The sequence below is a fragment of the Pleurodeles waltl genome, chromosome 10 (assembly GCF_031143425.1).
Source record: "Pleurodeles waltl isolate 20211129_DDA chromosome 10, aPleWal1.hap1.20221129, whole genome shotgun sequence".
NCBI lineage: Eukaryota > Metazoa > Chordata > Amphibia > Caudata > Salamandridae > Pleurodeles > Pleurodeles waltl.
Genome location: NC_090449.1, coordinates 446615066 through 446635165, shown reverse-complemented (window position 1 = coordinate 446635165; position 20100 = coordinate 446615066). Strand labels below are relative to the sequence as shown.

Genomic DNA, 20100 nt, shown 5'->3' with positions numbered 1-20100 from the left:
GGTGGTGAAGAGATCAGGGAGAGGGTCACTCTCTTCTTCCTGTCCCTCATCAGTTGCCATGAGCAGGGTGAGATCAGCCCTGTCATAGTAGGGTTTTACTAATAAGACTCCTGGCAGTGCCCAGGTCTACCAAGTAGGTAACCTCACCTTTATTTCAACAATTACATGGGGTCTACTTCATTTGTCCTGGAGTGCTCCTGGGGCCACAGGCTCCAATACCCACACCTTCCATCCTGGGTGGTACTGGGTCAGGACAGCCTTCTGGTCACACCACTGCTTTTGCAGCTCCTGGCTGGCCTGAAGGTTTTTACTGGCCTTTTTCATGTACTCAGCCATTCTTGATCTTAGGCCAAGTGCATAGTCCACAATGTCCTGTTTGGGAGCTTTTAAAGGTTGTTCCCAACCCTCCTTAACAAGTGCAAGGGGACCTCTCACAGGGTGCCCAAAGAGGAGTTCAAAAGGATGCAAGGTAACAGGACATCCCATCTCCTTCTGGGTTTTTCTGGGAGCCCCATTATACCTTTGAGAGTTTTATTAAATCTCTCAACCAGACCATTTGTTTGTGGATGATAAGGAGTAGTGAACTTGTATGTTACACCACACGCCTTCCACATTGCTTTGAGGTATGCAGACATAAAGTTACTACCTCTGCCTGACACCACTTCCTTAGGAAAACCCACTCTGGAAAAGATTCCCAGGAGGGCCTTTGCCACTGCAGGAGCTGTAGTGGTCTTTAAGGGGATTGCTTCAGGATACCTAGTGGCATGGTCCATTACCACAAGGATAAACCTATTGCCTGAAGCTGTTGGAGGGTCAAGGGGCCAACTATGTCAACCCCTACCCTTTCAAAGGGCACCCCAAACATAGGAAGTTGAATTAAGGGGGCCTTTGGTGTGCCACCAGTCTTGCCACTGGCTTGGCGGGTCACACAAGAGCGACAAAACTCTTTGGTGTCCTCTGACATATGAGGCCAGTAAAATAAGGGAACAAGTCTGTCCCAAGTCTTACTTTAGCCCAAATGCCCAGCTAAAGGAATGTCACATGCCAAGGTAAGAAGAAGCTCCCTATACCGCAAAGGGATGACCAATCTTCTGGAATTTCCAGGTTTAGGGTCCCTTGACTCTGTATACAGGTAGTTGTCTTCCCAATCACCTTATGGCTATCACTGACATCCCCATTCTGCTGTTTGACAGCTTGCTGTCTCAAACCCTCTAGTGTGGGACAGGTCTGTTGTGCCACACTCAGCTCTTCCCTAGCAGGCCCCCCTGCACCCAGAAGTTCAGCAGTGTCTGCTGCCAGCTCATCTGGTGTAGGTTTTGCACATGGAGAGGATTCCTCTTCTTCAAAAGGGGAATCTTCTGGAAAGGGAGGGATAGTGGGATTTACCCTTACTACCCCTAGCTTTTGGGAGCACTTGGCCCATTGTTCCAGGATCCAAGTTTCCTTGTCCTTTTTGCTTTTTGGCCTGAGCCCTTGTTAAAGCAAAAATATGCCCAGGAATGCCCAGCATTGCTGCATGAGCCTCCAACTCCACTTCAGCCGAAGCTGATGTCTCCAAATCATTGCCTAGTAAACAATCTACAGGTAATTCAGTGGCTACCACAACTTTCTTTGGACCAGTAACCCCCCCCCCCAGTTGAGATTCACAACAGCCATGGGGTGGCTAAGTGTATTATTGTGAGCATCAGTCACTTGGTACTGCTGACCAAGTAGGTGTTGATCAGGGTGAACCAGTTTCTCTATAACCATAGTTACACTGGCTCCTGTGTCCCTGTAGGCCTCAACCTCAACAGCATTAATTAGGGGTAGTTGCTTGTACTTACCCATATTAAGGGGACAAGCAAACAAGGTGGCAAAGTCAATGCTCCCATCAGAGACTAAAACAGCCTCTGTGGTCTCCCTGACAAGACCAACCCCAACTACACTGCCAATGGTGAGCTCAGCTACACCCTTGGATTGGCTATTTGTAGTAGACTTCCCACCACCACTGCTATTACTAGGTGCACTAGAGGTTACATTTGGGGTAGTGGGAGTCTTGGTGTTTTTCTTTGGACAAGTGGCATCACTTGCCCAATGGCCTTTTACTTTACATAAATAACACCATGGCTTTTTCTGATTGTGAGAAGAGGATTTGGACCCGCCACCCCCATAGGATTTATGTGGGCCTGATGAAGACTCAGAATGTTTTTTATCTTTGTCCCCACTCTTGTCAGAAGACTACCATCCTTCTTCTTGCCATCCTTGTCACCCCCTGTATAAACTTTTCTGTTCACTCTTGTTCTGACCCGTTTGTCTGCCTTCTTTCCAAATTCTTGGGGAGAGGTCAGATCTGAGTCTACCAAGTACGGGTGCAACAAATCAGACACACAATTGTTCAAAATATGCTCTCTCACGATTAGATTATACAGGCTTTCATAGTCAGTCACCTTCCTGCCATGTAACCAACCCTCCAAGGCCTTCACTGAACAGTCTACAAAGTCTGTCCAGTCTTGAGAGGACTCTTTTCTGTTGTCTCTGAACTTAATCCTGTATTGTTCAGTGGTTAAGCCAAATCCATCCAAGAGTGCATCCTTCAAAACATTTTTAGTTCTTAGCATCACTTTTTCTGACAGTAAGGAGCCTATCCCTACCCTTACCAGTGAAAGATAGCCACAAGATAGCAGCCCAGTGCCTTTGAGGGACCAACTTTACCATACAGGCCCTCTCAAGTGCAGCAAACCACTTATTAATGTCATCCCCCTCCTTGTAAGGGGGGACTATCTTATGCAGGTTTCTGGAATCTTGCTCTCTAACAGGATTGCTATCAAAAACACTGTTGCTGCCACCATGGAGAACTAACCCCAACCTCTGCCTTTCCCTTTCCACATCCAGAGATTCCCTGTCTAAGGCCAGCTGCTGCTGTTTAAGTGTCAGGCTGGCCTCTTCCAACCTCAGCTTTCTGAGTTCCCTTTCCATTAAGTTATCCTCAGGGTGAGAGGCTTGGGAATTGTGAGACACAGAAGAGATATGGGAATTGGCAGAGTTGGACCTGTCCCTAACTGGCTGGACTACAATATCCTGGCCTTTAGGAGTGAAAGGAGTCCTACTAATGTGTGACCCCCTCCCACTACCAGTGTCACTAGATGGCCTGTTAGTTGGAAGGTCTTTGGAAGAACCCTCCCCAGTATCCTCAGGGGACTCCTCTGAGTCTTGCTGGGTACCCCCCTCCTCTACCTCCTGATCCTGGGATGGGCCAGACTGGTTCTGGTCACTTTCTAGGAGAAGGCTAAGGAGAATATCTTTTGTAGGATTCTTACCAATAGCTAAACCTCTTTCAGTGCAGAGACCCCTCAAAGCTTTAAAGTTTAAACTACCATGACCATGTTCGGAGTTACTATTGTGACGCTACATATAGGTATTGACCTACATGTAGTTCACGCGTGTAATGGTGTCCCCGCACTCACAAAGTCCGTGGAATTTGCCCTCAACAATGTGGGGGCACCTTGGCTAGTGCCAGGGTGCCCTCACACTAAGTAACTTTGCACCTAACCTTCACTAAGTGAGGGTTAGACATATAGGTAATTTATAAGTTACTTAAGTGCAGTGTAAAATGGCTGTGAAATAACATGGACATTATTTCACTCAGGGTGCAGTGGCAGTCCTGTGTAAGAAGTGTCTGAGCTCCCTATGGGTGGCAAAAGAAATGCTGCAGCCCATAGGGATCTCCTGGAACCCCAATACCTTGGATACCTAGGTACCATATACTAGGGAATTATACGGGTGTTCCAGTGTGCCAATGAGAATTGGTAAAATTAGTCACTAGCCTGCAGTGACAATTTTAAAAGCAGAGAGACCATAAACACTGAGGTCCTGGTTAGCAGAGCCTCAGTGATACAGTTAGGCACCCCACAGGGAACACATACAGGGCACACTTTATGAGCACTGGGGTCCTGGTTAGCAGGATCCCAGTGACACAGGCGAAAACAAACATACATATAAATAAAAATGGGGATAACATGCCAGGCAAGATGGTACTTTCCTACAGCCCTCGTAACTTTTTGTCCACATAAGCTACCCACGCCAAATTTGCGTCCTCTTTCTCCAACATCCTAGGGATTCTAGAGGTACCCAGATGTTGTGGGTTCCTGTAGGAAAGTACCATCATTCTTGGCATGTTACCCCCAATTTCTACCTGTTTGTCAGTTTGTTTTGCTTGTCTCACTGAGATCCTGCTGGTCAGTACCCCACTGCACATGGTTTGTGGCCTAATGTGTGTGTTGTCAGTAGTGCTTAACTGTGTCACTGAAGTTCTGCTAACCTGTACTTCAGTGCTTATGCTCTCTCTGCTTCCAAATTAGTCACTATAGTTTAGCGACTTCATATTCCAATTCCAATCAGCACACTGGACCCCCCCTTATAAGTCCCTAGTATATGGTACCCAGGGCATTGGGGTTCCAGGAGATCCTTATGGGCTACAGCACTTCTTTTGCCACCCATAAGGAGCTCAGACAAACCCTTCTTCAGGACTGCAGCCTGCGTGAAATAGTGCACACACTATTTCACAGCCATTTTCACTGCACTTAAGTAACTTATAAGTCACCTATATGTCTAACCTTCATTTACTGAAGGCTAGATGCAAAGTTAATAAGTGTGAGGGCAACCTTGCACTAGGAAAGGTGCTCCCACACTGTCCGGGGCCAATTCCCCAGACTTTGTGAACGCAGGGACACCATTACACACTTGCACTACATATAGGTCAATACCTATATGTAGCTTCACAATAGTAACTCCGAATATGGCCATATAAGGTGTCTTAGGTCATGGAATTGTCCCCCCATTCCAAATCTGGCATTGGGGGGCCAATCCCATGCATCCTGGGGGCTCCACCATGGACCCCCAGTACTGCGAAACCAGCTCCCGAGGCTTGCAATGCAGCTACAGCTGCTGCCACCTCACAGACAGGGTTTTGCCCTCCTGAGGTCTGAGCAACTCAGTCCCAGGAAGGCAGAACAAAGCATTTCCTTTGGGAGGAGGGTGTTACACCCTCTCTCTTTGGAAATAGGTGTTACAGGAAGAAAGGTGGAAGAGTGAGCTGAAGGGGCAGTGAGTGCCTGAACTTGACAGACTTACAAACAGGAATGGGTGGGCGCCATCTGCAAGGGAGCTGGGGCCTGCGGACCTCGCGGCTTCAGCAAGAGAGCGCACGGAAATCGCTGAGGGTCTTCTAGATAGCACGGTGGGCTTCTGCGGGCCGTGCTGCTGCTTTATTCACGACGCCGTGGGGCAGTGTGGAGCAGCACCCGCCTAGCCCTCCCACGGGGACATCGACTTTGGTGGCAGCTTCTTCGTCTTTCTCAGTGCTGCACAGGCCGGGCCCAAGCTGGCCGAGCCCCACACGCCGCCGCTCCTGCTCTCGAGGCTCTGCGCCTGCAGCTGCAGCTGCTCTCAGCTGACAACATCTTCGGTTTTTCAGCGGGCCACGAGCTGGGCAGCCTGCTCACCCCGCTGGCCCTCCAGACGCCAAAACCTGCACAACTGGCAGCAGCGCACCTGGAGGTATCCTCCCCGGGACCTCCAGCCCACTGCTGCCTCCTTCTTCCTTCTTCCAGCCTCTGTTCCGGCGTCTCTCTGAGTCTCCGGTCTTTGACACGCCCCCGTCCCTCGACTCCCTGTCAGACCGTGAATGTTACCTAAGCGGCTCCCTCAGTGGCTCTGACTCCCTGAGTGGCTCAGAGTCCCCCGGGCTGGACTCGAGTTGTCGCCTGTCCATCTGCGACACACCAAGAGGCTGAAAAAAACTTGTCTCAGCCCTTCAGGACCCGCATTCTGGGAGCCAAGGGGGCTCGGACTCCAACAGCCGGGATTCCCTGCGGCAGAACGCCGCGACTGCTGTTTACTTTGGCCCAGGAGGCGGATAAACTTGGCTCAGCCTTCTGCTGCGCGGGACGCGCATCCTGAGGAGGCGAGGGGGCTTGGACTCCAACAGCCGGGATTCTTCGCAGCAGAACGCCGCAGCTGCTGTTTACTTTGACCCCAGGAGGTGCATAAATTTGTCTCAGCCCTCCACTGCGTGGGACGCACGCGGGCGAAGACCGGGCCAAGAGCGGGCCCGCCGGCGTCCGTCCGCAGCCAGAAAAGGCCGGGCCAGACCTATCTCTGTTTGTTTATAACATTTTTAACTTTATTTATTTATTTGTTGGCAGATCATTTGGCTGTTATTTTTAAACAAAACATTTAGTTTTTAATTAGGTATCTGTCTGTCTTGATGGGGAAACGTAAAGGGGAGCATGGGAAGGGGGGTTACTGTCGGGAAGCCCCCGCCCCCAAGCTGATAACAAGTTATCTCACTTCTTTGATGGGTGCTATTGAGTCGGAGATAGGGAGGGTGGAAGCTACCCTCTAATCAACCTTGGAGAAAACAGGAAAAGGCGAGACGGAATAAAGGCCCCCCCCATACAAAATCTCCAGTAACCAGGATAGGAAATCTTTGTGTCATAATAGATATGGACCCTCAAATTGATCAAATTACTCCAATGATTTCGGAGAGTCCACCTCCAAAAAAAGAGTAGGCATGTGATTTCCTGCCATACTGCAGACTCCCCTTTAGATTTGGCTTTGCCATTGGTAAAATCTAATGTTTCAGGAAAAGATTCATTAGGAATTGAGAACATAAAGGGGAAGACACAAACAAAATCGTCAATCAGAGCTATCAGGAAACAGACAAGAGAGACTAAACCCTTGGAATTTTCCAAGGACTATTTTACCCAGTTTGAAAATCACTTTAGTGACATAAGGAAGTTGTGTAACTTGGTTCTGGAGAGAGTGGCTATCCTTGAGGAGGAGGTTGACTCGTTATCAATGGTATTGAAACCACCATTGATGAGAGTCGAACCCCATCCTAACTCTGCTGATTAGTTAAGCCCAGTAGTCCAGGCTACTCTCCCAAAACAAAATGATAGGATGAATCATGCTCAGAATTTCAATTTAAAGCCTGTGAATTCTGTGGCAAAAGATTATCCCATAAATATGCTATCCCAGCGGAGATTACCCATTCGGGAGGATTATGAGGGCTCGGCGCAGTCTTTGTCAGTAGCACCTACATTAATGTATACTAGAGATCAAATATCTTATCCAAGGCTGCCATTGGCTTGTGTTCCATATGTTTTAGTTCTGGAAAATGTGCCCATACTAGAAAGCTCACATCCTGAATGCCATACATCACTGCGTAATAAAGTCATACATTGGGTTGGAAAGTATTGGGGGCGGAGGGCAGACCTTTTTATGGATATTCTAACTGTAAGACGGGTCCCCTGGATTGGCATGTCACCCAAGTCCTCAAAAGGGGACTGTATAATTATAAATTTCAGGATTCCGTGGTTAGTTAATTCTCTGTATCATTACTTTTCAACCACAACGCAGTCTGTAGGATCAATTAGAGTACAACGTTTGACAGGGTTTATTCTTCCTTCACCCCAGCCTCATTTGCCTTATTTAACTGATTCGGGTAAACAGAATATTGGCCACTCTTATGTCTCTGAGCTCCCTGATAGTACCTTGATACTGTCCGATAGATTTGAACCTTGGGCTCTCTAGAGAAATTAGACTGACCATCAGTAACTGGGCTCTCCCTAGAGGAGAACCTAGAGACAGCCACTCTGCAGCAATCTAATTTGCACCTCGAGGGAGCTTCCAATATGTCTGATATGCCAGTTTCAGGGATTATTTCCTGGAATGTGGCAGGATTAAAATCAAAAATGGAAAGTCCCGAATGGCTAAGATTAGTGACAGAGAATCTATTTATTTGTTGCCAAGTGACCTGGCTTATAGAGCCCCCTTATATTAATGGCTACGCTACATATAGCGTCCCTGCCACTAAGTCCTCCATGGGCAGAGCTAAGGGAGGTTTGGTCACCTTTGTATCAGTAATGGCAAAGGGGGTGGATGTGCGTGTTATGGGCACATCTGCTTTTTTTTGGTTTTATTTCTGAAATTAGCAGACTCTTTTAATGTATTGTTGATTAACTATTATAACACTTTTGATCCTGCAGATACCAGTGTGATAGACAATCTTGAGATGACGATACATAAGGCAATGATTATAGGCAAGAAGGAATTAAGAATAATATGGGTTGGTGATTTTAATGCCCATTTATGTGAAATAGAGTATTTAGATTGCTGTGGGCTGCTTGATGAATATGATTGCCTTATGCAGCATTTTAAACACTCCTTATGGGAACGCTCTCAATCATGTGATAGCAGCTAATGCTTTGCTCTTTCCAACACCATTAACAAAGGGGGTACCAACATTCATAAGCAGAGATGCACACACTATAATTGATTTTATTATTTATTCTAGAGAACTTGCCTCCTTTGTTGGGCAGTTTAGGGTGACACTAACCTGTGTTAGCGACCATAACCCTCTAACCGTGTAAACAAGCCTTGGTCTGAATAGTGATCTAAGAGTAGAGGAACAACACCCAGACATGAAGCTCTCAATGCGGAAAGGTCTGACTACTAAATGGGGAAAAATAGATAACAGTAACTTTTTAAAAGATCTAATGCTGAATAAATGGACAGATGTTATGACAGCTCTGGGTGAAGATACGCCCCCCCACGAAATCATTCATGCCTTTTCTGCATTGACGAGGTATATGGCCGAAAAGCTGCAGTGTCCTAGTACTAATAGGAAAAGAGGACCCCGATGGTTTAATCATGCATGCACCTCTGCATTAAAAATCTTAAAGAGAACAACCAATTTTTCTCCCCAAGACCGACATGCTATTAAAATTGCAAGAAAGAAATATAAGGATGTACTTGCTACTAGAAAGGCCGAACTGAGAGAGTCTGCTCGGGTCGAATTGATTGAAGCGAGTAAAAATAGACACACAACCAATTTTTGGCTCATTCTATTGAATGATCAGATGAAAATGAGTATGGACACTGTTATTCCAGCACAAACCTGCGTGGATAATTTTTTTAAAACTTTTACTCTAGAGAATAATGCCCCCCAAGATAATGCAACCTGTTTTTTGACAATGATAGATGTCCCAATCAGTGTGGCTTTTACTAACACAATAAGTGTAGCTGATGTAAAACAGGCTATCCAAGATTGTCCCTCTGATAAAGCCCTGGGCCCGGACAGAATTCCGTCTGATTTATATAAAGAGCTCCCAAATATATGGGGACCGTTGCTTACTAATGTCCTGAGATGACTGGCCCATTAGTAGACACTTGGAGAGAGGCGATTATTGTCCCGATCTTTAAGAAGGGGGATAGGGCCGATCCTGTATATTATTGACCAATCTCCTTCTGGATAGCCCAGTTAAAATTTTAGGGCGAGTGTTCTTAAACAAACTGGAAAACTGGGCAATGGAGACAAATTGCTTATCAGAGGTGCAATTTGGGTTTCGACCAGGCCTGGGCACAGTTGAACAAACACTCAATCTGACTTTGATTGCCCAAAAATATACAAAAGCTAAAAGGGGATGTGTACATTTAGTATTCATGGATCTGTCTAGTGCTTTTGATACAGTTATTAGAGAGAAATTGTGGACGGCTATGTTGAATATGGGGGTGGACAAAGATATAATAATCTTACTTAGTAGACTTCACACCTGTACTTCTGCTCGAGTACGATACTCTCAGGAAGGGGATCTGACAGAAAAATTCCCCTCATTAAAGGGGGTTAGGCAGGGATGCGTGCTGGGCCCCTTTCTTTTCATTCTTTATATAAACGGGCTAGAGAAGTTTCTATGTTAACAGGGAAAGGATCTGCCAATTATTAACAAATCACCGATCCCAGTACTTTTGTACGCGGATGATGCCGTGCTCACTGCTAGAACAGCGAATGGTCTCTGAATGCTTTTAATACATTTATCGGAAACCTTGGCCTTAAAACTAATAGATCAAAGTCATTTGTGATGAAGAACGGGCCAAAGTTAGCAAAAACAAAAAAAAATATTTTGGAAGGGGAAGAAATACTCAAGGTCCCTTTTTTTACGTATTTGGGGATCCTCATTGATGTTGATTTTAGCTGGAAATTTTTAGTAAATATGCGTTCAACTCAATTTCAAAGAGCCATAGATGCTGTTTTTAGATTTTCGAAAAAGGTGGGACATAAACCTGTAAAAGAGATGGTGACTGTTTTTACTAGCAAATGTCTTTCCATTGCGACACTTGGAGCAGGGGTCTGGGGTCATGCTGAATGCTGGAGCCTCAGGTTGTGGAAAATAAGTTCCTAAGGAGGTTATTGGCAGTTCCGCAATCAACTTCAGTAGCATTCTGTCATGAAGAAGCGGGCTTGAGAAATATATCTGATCATATAAAGCTTCAACCTGTATTGTTATGGTTAAAAATGTGGGCAAAACCTGATGCCCACTTATGTAGAATGGTGATCCAGGACTGCCTCTTACTATCTCAATCACTGGACATACCCTGGCTTAGATATGTTCAATCTATCCTCTCTTCCCTTGGATTGGGAGAGTTTTTTCTTAAACCGGAATTACTGTCAAAGCGGGATATTAGAAGGGTAAAGGAAAGGTATTGGAACCAAATATCTGATTTAAAGCAAAATACAGGGAAAGGAAAAGATAAGGAGAGGATCGAATCCCAGCAATTTCATCCAAAGCTATATTTGGACATTACTAGTTTCGAACGACAAAGGTTCCTACTTACCAGGTTACGTCTGAATTTAATACACCATCTGGTAGCATTTCCTACTGGCGGGAACTGGTTTAAGAACCTTCCACCGTGTTGCTGTGATGGAAAAACATCTCAAAGCACTTTGCACTTTATACTCTTTTGCACTTTTTATGACACCCCAAGAAAAAGGTTGTTACGGCCTATTTTTCTGTCTAAAAGCATTAGAACTAGCCACCTTGTGTTTTTTGTACTTACATGATTTGGGTGACGTAGAGACGATACAGGCTGTGTTAAATTATATATATGCTGCTCTTAGAATTCGAACGTTGCATCAATAATGTTATTTTGCTAATTCATTGCCAAAATTTTGTATTTATGTATTTATTATGTGCCTTTTATGGTTTTTATGAACCGAATAAATTATTAAAGAAGAAGGTGTTACAGGCTTGGGAGGGGTAGCCTCCCAAAGCCTCTGGAAATGCTTTGAAGGGCACAGATGGTGCCCTCTTTGCATAAGCCAGTCTACACCAGTTCAGGGACCCCCAGTCCCTGCTCTGGTGCAACTCTGGACAAAGGAAAGGGGAGTGACCACTCCCCTGTCCATCACCACCCCAGGGGAGGTGCCCAGAGCTCCTTCAGTGTGTCCTTGGCGTTAGAGTGGGGACACTCTGGATATCTCCGAGTAACCAGGGCGAGTCAGTGACCCCTCCTGATAGGTGCATACCTGAGTAGGTAGCCAATCCCCCTCTCAGGGCTATTTAGGGTCTCTCCTGGGGTCCTCTTCAGATTCAGCTTGCAAGTTTCCACCAGGAATCCTCTGCATCAGCCTTTGACTGCCAGATCAACCGCAGACTGCTCCAGGAACCCTGTAACTGCAACAAAGTATCCAGAAAGGCTACTGTGACTCTGCAACTTCAGCTCCAGCCAGCAACTGCAACAGTTTCCAAGGTGTGCATGCTCTGAGGACTCTCTGCCTTCACCTGGACCAGAAGAACCGAAGGAATCCCACATGGAGTGACGTACTTACTTGCCTGCTCCAGCAGGCACTTTCCAAGACGACGACCGGTTGTCTGGGACTCCTCTCCTGATGACGAGCCTGCTCCCTGGAACACAGGTGGTGGACCCCCTCGACCCAGACTGTCCTATGGTCCAGCTGTCCAAATTTCTCAGAAGTAAGAGTTTGCCTTCCCGGTTTGCAACAGTACCCCTGTGCACTGCGTCATCTCTAGCTCCTGGGGCCTTTGTGCACTTTTTGCAAGAATCCTTCATGCAGTGTGGTCCAGGCCCCCAGAACTCCATCCTGCGACACACAACTCGCTGAGTTGTTCTCCGGCGGTATGAGACTCTTTTTTTGTTGTGCTGCACCAACCGTAATTTGCACCTTATTTGTCTCCGTGTCCTGGGACTCCCATGGGTGCTGCCTGGTCATCTATGGGCTCACTCCAGTGTTGGGATCCCCCTCTGCCGCCTCAGTCCAGGTTGAGGCCCCCAGGTCCCTCCTGGGTCCAGGCAGCGCCATTTTGACGCAAACCACAACTTTGTTTGAACCAAGGCTTGTTGGACGAATCAAGCGACGATGCAAACTGCCTGCATCCAACTTCTCGACGTGGGCATCTCTTGCATCACGCAGGAACCCACAGCCATCTTCTTTGGTACTCTTCAGCAGACTTCTTCTAACCGGAGAATCCTCTTTTGCACCATCTTCTAGGTTGGCAGAGGCTCCTTTCCTTCCTGGAATCTTCTGCAACTTCTGTACTTGGTCTCCTCTCTTCACAGCTTTTCAGGTCCAGGACTCCACCTTTTGTTGCTTGCAGTCTTGCTTGGTTCTTGCAATAGCTCCAATCACGAATTGTAGTGTGTCTTGAGGAAACTTGCAGTACTTTACTCCTACTTTCCTGGGCTCTGGGGTGGGGTATTTTAGTTTCCTTTGGTGTTTTCTCACACTCCCAGCACCCCTCTACACACTACACTTGCCTAGGGAGGAATTTGTGATTCGCATTCCACTTTCTTAGTATATGGTTTGTGTTTCCCCTAGGCCTATTGTATTCTGTTGTATTTTCTACTGTTTGCACTATTCTGTGACTATTTACTTACCTGATGTTGTCTCTAGTGTATATTGTGTATAATACTTACCCCCAGAAGGAGTATTGCCTCTGAGATATTTTTGTCCTTGCGTCACTAAAATAAAGTATTGCAGGAGCTTTGCATGTCTCCTAGTTCAGCCTAAGCTGCTGTGCTACAGCCAGCTCTAGACAGCCTATGCTGCTGAAACACTGACTACATTTCACTAATAAGGGATAACTGGACCTGGTATAACCTGGGGTACCCACTACAAACCAGGCCAGCCACCTACAGCTCCCCTGGAGGGGACCAAGAAATTAGCCAAAATACAGTTAAAATTTAGTTTTTTCAAAAAAAAGGGCCGCAGAAGAAAGCATTTGTTTTTTTTTTTTACCTGAAAATGGCATCAACAAAGGGTTTGCTGTGCTACAATCACCATCTTCCCAGCTTTCAGGAACAGGCAGACTTGAATCAGAAAACCACATTTTTCAACACAATTGTGGCATTTTATTGCAACATACTCCATTTTTACTATTTTTGTGCTTTCAGCCTCCTTCCAGTTAAGGACAGAACTGGGTGTGAAACCAATGCTGGATCCCGGACAGCTAAACATTTCTAAAAAGTAGACGACATTCTGAATTCAGCAAGGGGTCATTTGTGTAGATCCTTCAAGGTTTTCCTACAGAACGTAACAGCTAAAAACAATATTGAAATTGAGGTGAAAAAAAGAGCCATTTCTGTCCATGTTTTCTTCTATAACTTTTTCCAGCTATGGCAATTTTTTTAAAGCAATATACCGTTATGTCTGCTGGACTCTACTGGTTGTGGGTATATATAGGGCTTGTAGTTTCATCAAGAACCCTAGGTATCCAGAGCCAATAAATGAGCTGCACCTCACAATGGGTTTACTTTGTATACCGGGTATACAAATATTAATTTGGTGAAATATAAAGAGTAAAAAATAGGTATCAAGGAAACCGTTGTATTTCCAAAATGTGCACAAGATAAGGTGTTGAGAAGCCGAGGTTATTTGCACATCTCTGAATTCCGGGGTCCCCATACTAGCATTTGAATTACAGGGCATTTCTCAAATAGACATCTTTTTTACACACTGTCTTACATTTGGAAGGAAACAATGTAAAGAAAGACAAGGGGCAATAACACTTGTTCTTCTATTCTGTTTTTCCCAAGTCTCCCGATAATAATGGTACCTCACGCAACATGGACTTCACATTTTTACATTTAAATTTGATGTGTATTTTGGAAAGTGCCTAGCTGTGAATTTTGGCTTCTAGCTCAGCCACCTAGGGAAACCAGACAAACCTGTGGACTTTTTACAACTAGACACCTAGGGTAATCCAGGATGGGGTGACTTGTGGGGCTCTCACCAGGTTCTGTTACCCAGAATCCTTTGCAAACCTCAAAATTTGGCAAAAAAATACTTTTTCCTCACATTTTGGTGATGGAAAGTTCTGGAATTTGAGAGGAGCCACAAACTTCCTTCCACCCAGCGTTCCCCCAAGTCTTCCGATAAAAATGGTACCTCACTTGTGTGGGCAGCCCTAGTTCCCGTGACAGGAAGTGCCCCAAAACACAACGTGGACATCACATTTTCCCAAAGAAAATGGACGTGTTTTTTGGAAAGTGTCTAGCTGTGGATTTTGGTCTCTAGCTCAGCCAGCACCTAGGAAAACCTACCAAACCTGGACATTTTTGAAAACTAGACACCTTTAGGAAACAAGGATGGGGTAACTTGTGGTGCCCTCACCAGGTTCTGTTACACAGAATCCTTTGCAAATCTCCAAATTTGGCAAAACAAAACACCTTTTCGTCACATTTCGGGGATAGAAATTTCTGGAATCTGAGAATAGCCACATATTTTCTTCCACCTAGCATTCCCCCAAATCTTCTGATAAAAATGGTACCTCACTTGTGTGGGTAGGCCTAGTGCCCATGACAGGAAATGCCCCAAAACACATGGACACATCAAATTTTTCTTATGAAAGCTGACCTGTTTATTGTAAAGTGCCTAGATGTGGATTTTGGCCTCTAGCTTATCTGGCACCTAGAAAAACCTACCAAACCTGGACATTTTTGAAAACTAGACACCTATGGGAACCAAGGATGGGGTAACTTGTGGTGCCCTCACCAGGTACTGTTACACATAATCCTTTGCAAACCTCAAAATTTGGCAAAAAAACACTTTTTCGTCACTTTTCGGTGATAGAAATTTCTGGAATCTGAGATGAGCCACATATTTACTTCCACCCAGCATTCCCCCAAATCTCCTGATAAAAAAGGTACTTCACTTGTGTGGGTAGCCCTAGTGCCCGTGACTGGAAATGCCCCAAAACACATGGACACATCAAATTTTTCTTATGAAAGCTGACCTGTTTTTTGCAAAGTGCCTAGATGTGGATTTTGGCCTCTAGCTTATCTGGCACCTAGGAGAACCTACCAAACCTGGACAAGTCTGAAAACTAGACACCTACGGGAACCCAGTATGGGGTAACTTGTGGCACTCTCACAACGTTCTGCTACCCAGAATCCTCAGCAAACCTCAAAATGTGGCCCAAAAAACACTTTTTCCTCACATTTTGGTGCTGCAAAGTTCTGGAATCTGAGGAGAGCCACAAACTTCCTTCTACCTAGCATTCTCCCACATCTCTGATTAAAAGGGTACCTCACTTGTGTGGGTCGGCCTAGTGCCCGTGACAGGAAATGCCCCAAAACAAAATGTGGACACATCAAAGTTATCAATTACAAAACTACCTGCTTTTGCAGGGGGCGGGACCTGCGTTTTTGGTCCTGGGCTCAGCAGCCATCTAGGGAAAACTACCAAACCCAGACATTTCTGAAAACTAGACACCTGAGGGAGTCCAGGGAGGTGTGACTTGCTTGGATTCCCCAGAGTTTTCTTACCCAGAATTTTCAGCAAATCTTGCAAATTTAGCTAAAAATCACATTTTCCCCACATTTCTGTGTGGGATCACCTCAACGGCACAAATTTCCTACCACCCAACGTTTCCCTCAGTCTCCCGATAAAAATGATACCTCACTTGTGTAAGTGGGCCAAGTGCCTGTGACAGGGAAGAGCCAAAAACATGTTGAAATTGAGGAGGAACCAAAGCAGGTCCAAAAGGGCAGTTTGGAAAAAAATGTTTTTAGTCTGACAAGTGGGGCAGAATTTTTATCAGTATAAATGAGATAATGCTGGGTGGTAGGAATTGTGTTGATTCCTGCAGATTCTGGATGGTTCCATCACAAAAATGTTGGGAAAATGTATGATTTCAAGCAAAGTTGGAGGTTTGCAGGGCACTGTGGGTAAGAAAATATTGCGGGGTGCATGTGAAGCACACTACCCTGGACTCACCCAGATGTTTAGTTTTCAGATGTGTGTATGTCTCGTAGATTTTTCCTGACGGCAGCATACTAAAGTCCAAAAAGTGCAGCTCTCACCGTTCCAAGTGGGACAATTTTGAGAGTTAGCCAAGATCTCATGGCCCGAATGTAAAACCAAATCCCCAAATAATCAAATGTCCTCTTGCTTGCCATTGGGATAAGATCTTTTAGTATGCTGGGGGGAGAACTGAAAGATTGTTACCCCCTTCAGTTGGGGTGGGGGCATAACCATGCCCACACTGTTCGTTAGCCACCACCCCACTATTTTATTTTTATTTTTAATTCCCTGGCATCTAGTAGGCTTTCTGCCCCCCCCACCCCCACCGGGAGTGGATCGGGGGTAATTGCCCCTTCTGCCCACCGGTGGGCAGAACAACTTTGTCTCCATTTATTTGGGGTGAGGGTATGGCCATACCCCCACCCTCTTATTTTGAAAACAAATCTTCCCTGGTGTCTACGGGGCTTCCCCCCTTGGGGCAGATGGGCCTTACAAAAAAAGGCCGATCTGCCCCCAAGGGGGGCAGAAATGGCCAACAGTAATGTGTCCCCATCAGGAGCGACCCTTGCCCAAGTGGCTTCCCCCCAAACAAAACACACACACACCAATCCCTGGTGCCAAAGTGGTTTCTGCCCCCCCTTGGGGGCCAATTGGCCTAATAAAAATAGGCCGATCTGCCCCCAAGGTGGGCAGAAACGGCCTAAAATTAAATTGCCCCCCCCCCAGGGGAGCGACCCTTGCTTAAGGTGTCGCTCCCCATCTGTAAAAAAAAAAAAAAAAAAAAAATCGGCCAAATTCAAATAGGTCAATCTGCCCCGAAAGGGAGCAGAAATGGTCTAAAATAAGTTTGCCCCCCAGGGTCGCTCCCCTTGCCTAAGGGGTCGCTCCCTTTGCATGAAATTGGCATTAATAAAAAAGATATGTAAAGCGCAAGCTTGTTACTCTGGGGGGGTCTCCAGGCACTGTAGTGGGGCTGCAGCTCTAGCTCTGTTGGTAGTGGTGTTGGAAGAGCCAGGTCTTGAGCTGTTTTCTGAAGTATGTGAAGGAGGGGTAAGGCATTCCATTTATTTCCGGCGGGCTGGGAGAAGGAATGGCCTCCGGTTTGTTCGTTCAAGTCAGATACGAGGTGTGTCTGCTTGTGCAAGGGTTGCTGAGTGGAGTTCTCTGGAGGATTGGTGGAAGGTGAGGTGGTTGTTTATTTAGGCAGGACCTATGTTTTGGAGGACCTTGTAAGCATGAGTGAAGAGTTTGACAAGGCATCTCTGCTGTACTAGGATCCAGTGGAGGGTTCTGAGGCGTGGAGTGATTCTGGTTCTCCTGGGAAGGTTGAGGGTAAGTCTTGCTGTGACATTCTGGATGGTGTAGAGGCGGTTTAGGAGCTGTTGTGTTGTTCTGGCGTAGAAAGCATTTCCGTAGTCAAGGCGGCTGATGATGAGGGTCTTTCTGGTGGAGCTGGGAAGCCATTTGAAGATCTTGCTGAGCATGTAAAGAGTGTGGAAGCAGGCAGAGGATACAGCATTGATCTATTGTTTCATTGTTATTTGTGTGTATAGGATAATCCCTAGGTTGCATGCGTGGCTGGAGGTCATGAGTGGGGACCGAGGATAGAGGGGTGGTGGGCCACCATGACTCGTCCCAGGGGGATGGTTTGTTTACGAAAAAGAGGATTTCAGTCTTGTCTGAGATTAGTTTGAGGCAGTTGGTCATCATCCAAGCCGCATGTTGGTCATGGTGTTTTGGAAGCTAACTTTTGTGGTGTTGGCGTCGTCAGAAAAGGAGACGATTTTTTTCAATTGCAGAATTTTAGCCTACGGACCAAAATTATCTTTCATGGAACATAGCCGGTTCTTTTCCACAATATTGTTTTGATGTTTGATCTGAGGGACAAAATGGATTAAGGGTGTATTCTCCAAGTGAGGCTGTACTGCAGAAGCAATCTTCAGACAGGAGAGCTAGGTGGTCTACTCGTTTGGAAACATGAATTGTAGCATCAAAGATAACTCACTGTCAAACATTAAGCCTAGGTAAATTTCATAAAGGTCTTGTTTTACCACAGTGATAAAATCAGGTAAGATCATGGCAGAAGAGCAGGAGTCACCCGAAAGAACTGTTTTGCATCATTAGGGTTGAGGCCTTGTCTGCTACTTGCATTTAGATAGTGACTTCCATTGATAGATATGGGCTGAATTGTGTCTATTGATTGTTTACCCAGAGTAAACCTGGGTACTACCATCAGAATGCTGAAAATATAACTTGTTCCCTCCCCCCACTTATCATTTTCTCAGTTTGTTTTGTATTCACCGCTGATGTGAAAACCCCCTGTCTTTTTTCTCCTCCTTTATCATGCTGGCGTCTCCACACTACTTTTTTGTTATGACTCAACAACACTAGCCACTAAGAACATAGAAGATGATATCACAAAGTTTCAAATGATCAAAATGCTCAATACCATTCCTAATAGATCCAAGACTGTATTGAGATTGTTGGCCCATTTGTTGAGAGACTGATACAGTAGACATAGCAAACCTTCTCCTTCCACTCGATGTTGTGTATAAAATCCATCTGGTGACAGCATTATCTTCTACGCTTTATCCGCATCTTATATAGAGAGTGACAGTAACTCTGACAAAAAACAAATTGCATGGCAAAACCCATTTCCTTCCTCTCTCAGCTACTCTTACATCGGCACATCATTTATGTGTACTTATGTTGGCACTACTGATTTCATGACCATATATTCCAGGGATCTGGGGAGCCTTGTGAAACTTTAGAACCCCGCTTGCCAGTCTTTTGACAGTGTCTGTTAAACTGTTTTCTGATCTGTCTGCTTTGTTAAAATCCACTTCATCCACATTATCCCTCTTTCTCTTTCTCTCATTTTCTCTATTCTGTTTATTCCAGGAAAGTCCAGAGAACACATCCAGCCCTGGCATCACACCCAGTCATGTTCCCAGGTAGTGATCCCATTCATATAACTCTCTCCTCCTGTCACCGTCTTCTGCTTTCTGTTCCATCTTACACAGAGACTAAGAGCTGTGTTGGGTATGGGATGAACAGGCAGAGGTCACGAGAGAAGACCCTTACATGTCTTCTATGTATGAGTCCAGTGCTGGGATAAGGAATAAGAAAAGTCTGCATGTGGATATAGTGGGCCGCCTTTCCTTTGAAGGTAGAACAAGAGCATAGATGGACATTATACTTAGAAGACCACTATGTGATTTAATGTAGTTGTTTTGGGACTATGATTCTTCAGGGTTTAAGAACCATTACGTACCAACTTTTGGGGACACTATTGCATTATTTTTATACAAAATGAATGGAGGAGTTTGCTTACCTAACTACTTCAGTCCATGAAGAAAAGATTATTGCTAGGTATAGGTTTTGAAATTCAAGTTTAATGAGTTTGCAGCATTTGTGCCATCTATGTCCTAGGAGATAGAATCCTCTTAACACAACACAATCCAATGCACAAATAAGGTAAAGTTAGAATACAATAAGTGTATTGTTTCTTTGGGTAAAATGAAGTTACCCTTAACTAACACTACCATACCTCCAGACAGCCCATGTATTCTGCTGTAGACTGCCGATACCTTTGAATACCCTTCAGCAACAATTGTTCTGCTACTGTCTCTAAAGTTTCTAAGGAGGACTACTTTATATAGTGTATCAGTGCAGATTATCTAAAACCTGTGTTCCTAAAGTGTGTTGTCATGTATCAATACATTACCTGTGATGAGTCTTTCTGGTTTGGGTAGCACTTATATGGTATATGATGTTGTTTACATTTTGAACTTGTGGTTTACAATGTTATCAGAACTCCTTGATGCCAATCTAGAAATAGGAACATATTACACACTTAACCTTTTGTGTGTTTATATAAAACCTTACAAAATCACACAAAAAAAAGGTTACAGGGACGTTATAGTTAGGTTCAGATTTTACACACACAAAACCATAGAAATTCAGCTGATGTAGTCAGAGTTTTTCAGTGAATTACTAGTTTTTTTTTTTTTACGATA

The 20100-nt window shown here is 45.2% G+C and overlaps 1 protein-coding gene across 1 annotated transcript in view; it reads left to right on the top strand.

Moving 5' to 3' along the window:
• Nucleotides 1-20100, top strand: part of LOC138262427 (acid-sensing ion channel 1C-like) — a 1178398-nt gene that overhangs the window by 1029586 nt on the left and 128712 nt on the right. The window contains exon 10 of the mRNA XM_069212327.1: nt 18983-19035. Within this exon, the coding sequence (XP_069068428.1) occupies nt 18983-19035 (53 nt within the window). The remainder of the gene's footprint in view (nt 1-18982; nt 19036-20100) is intronic.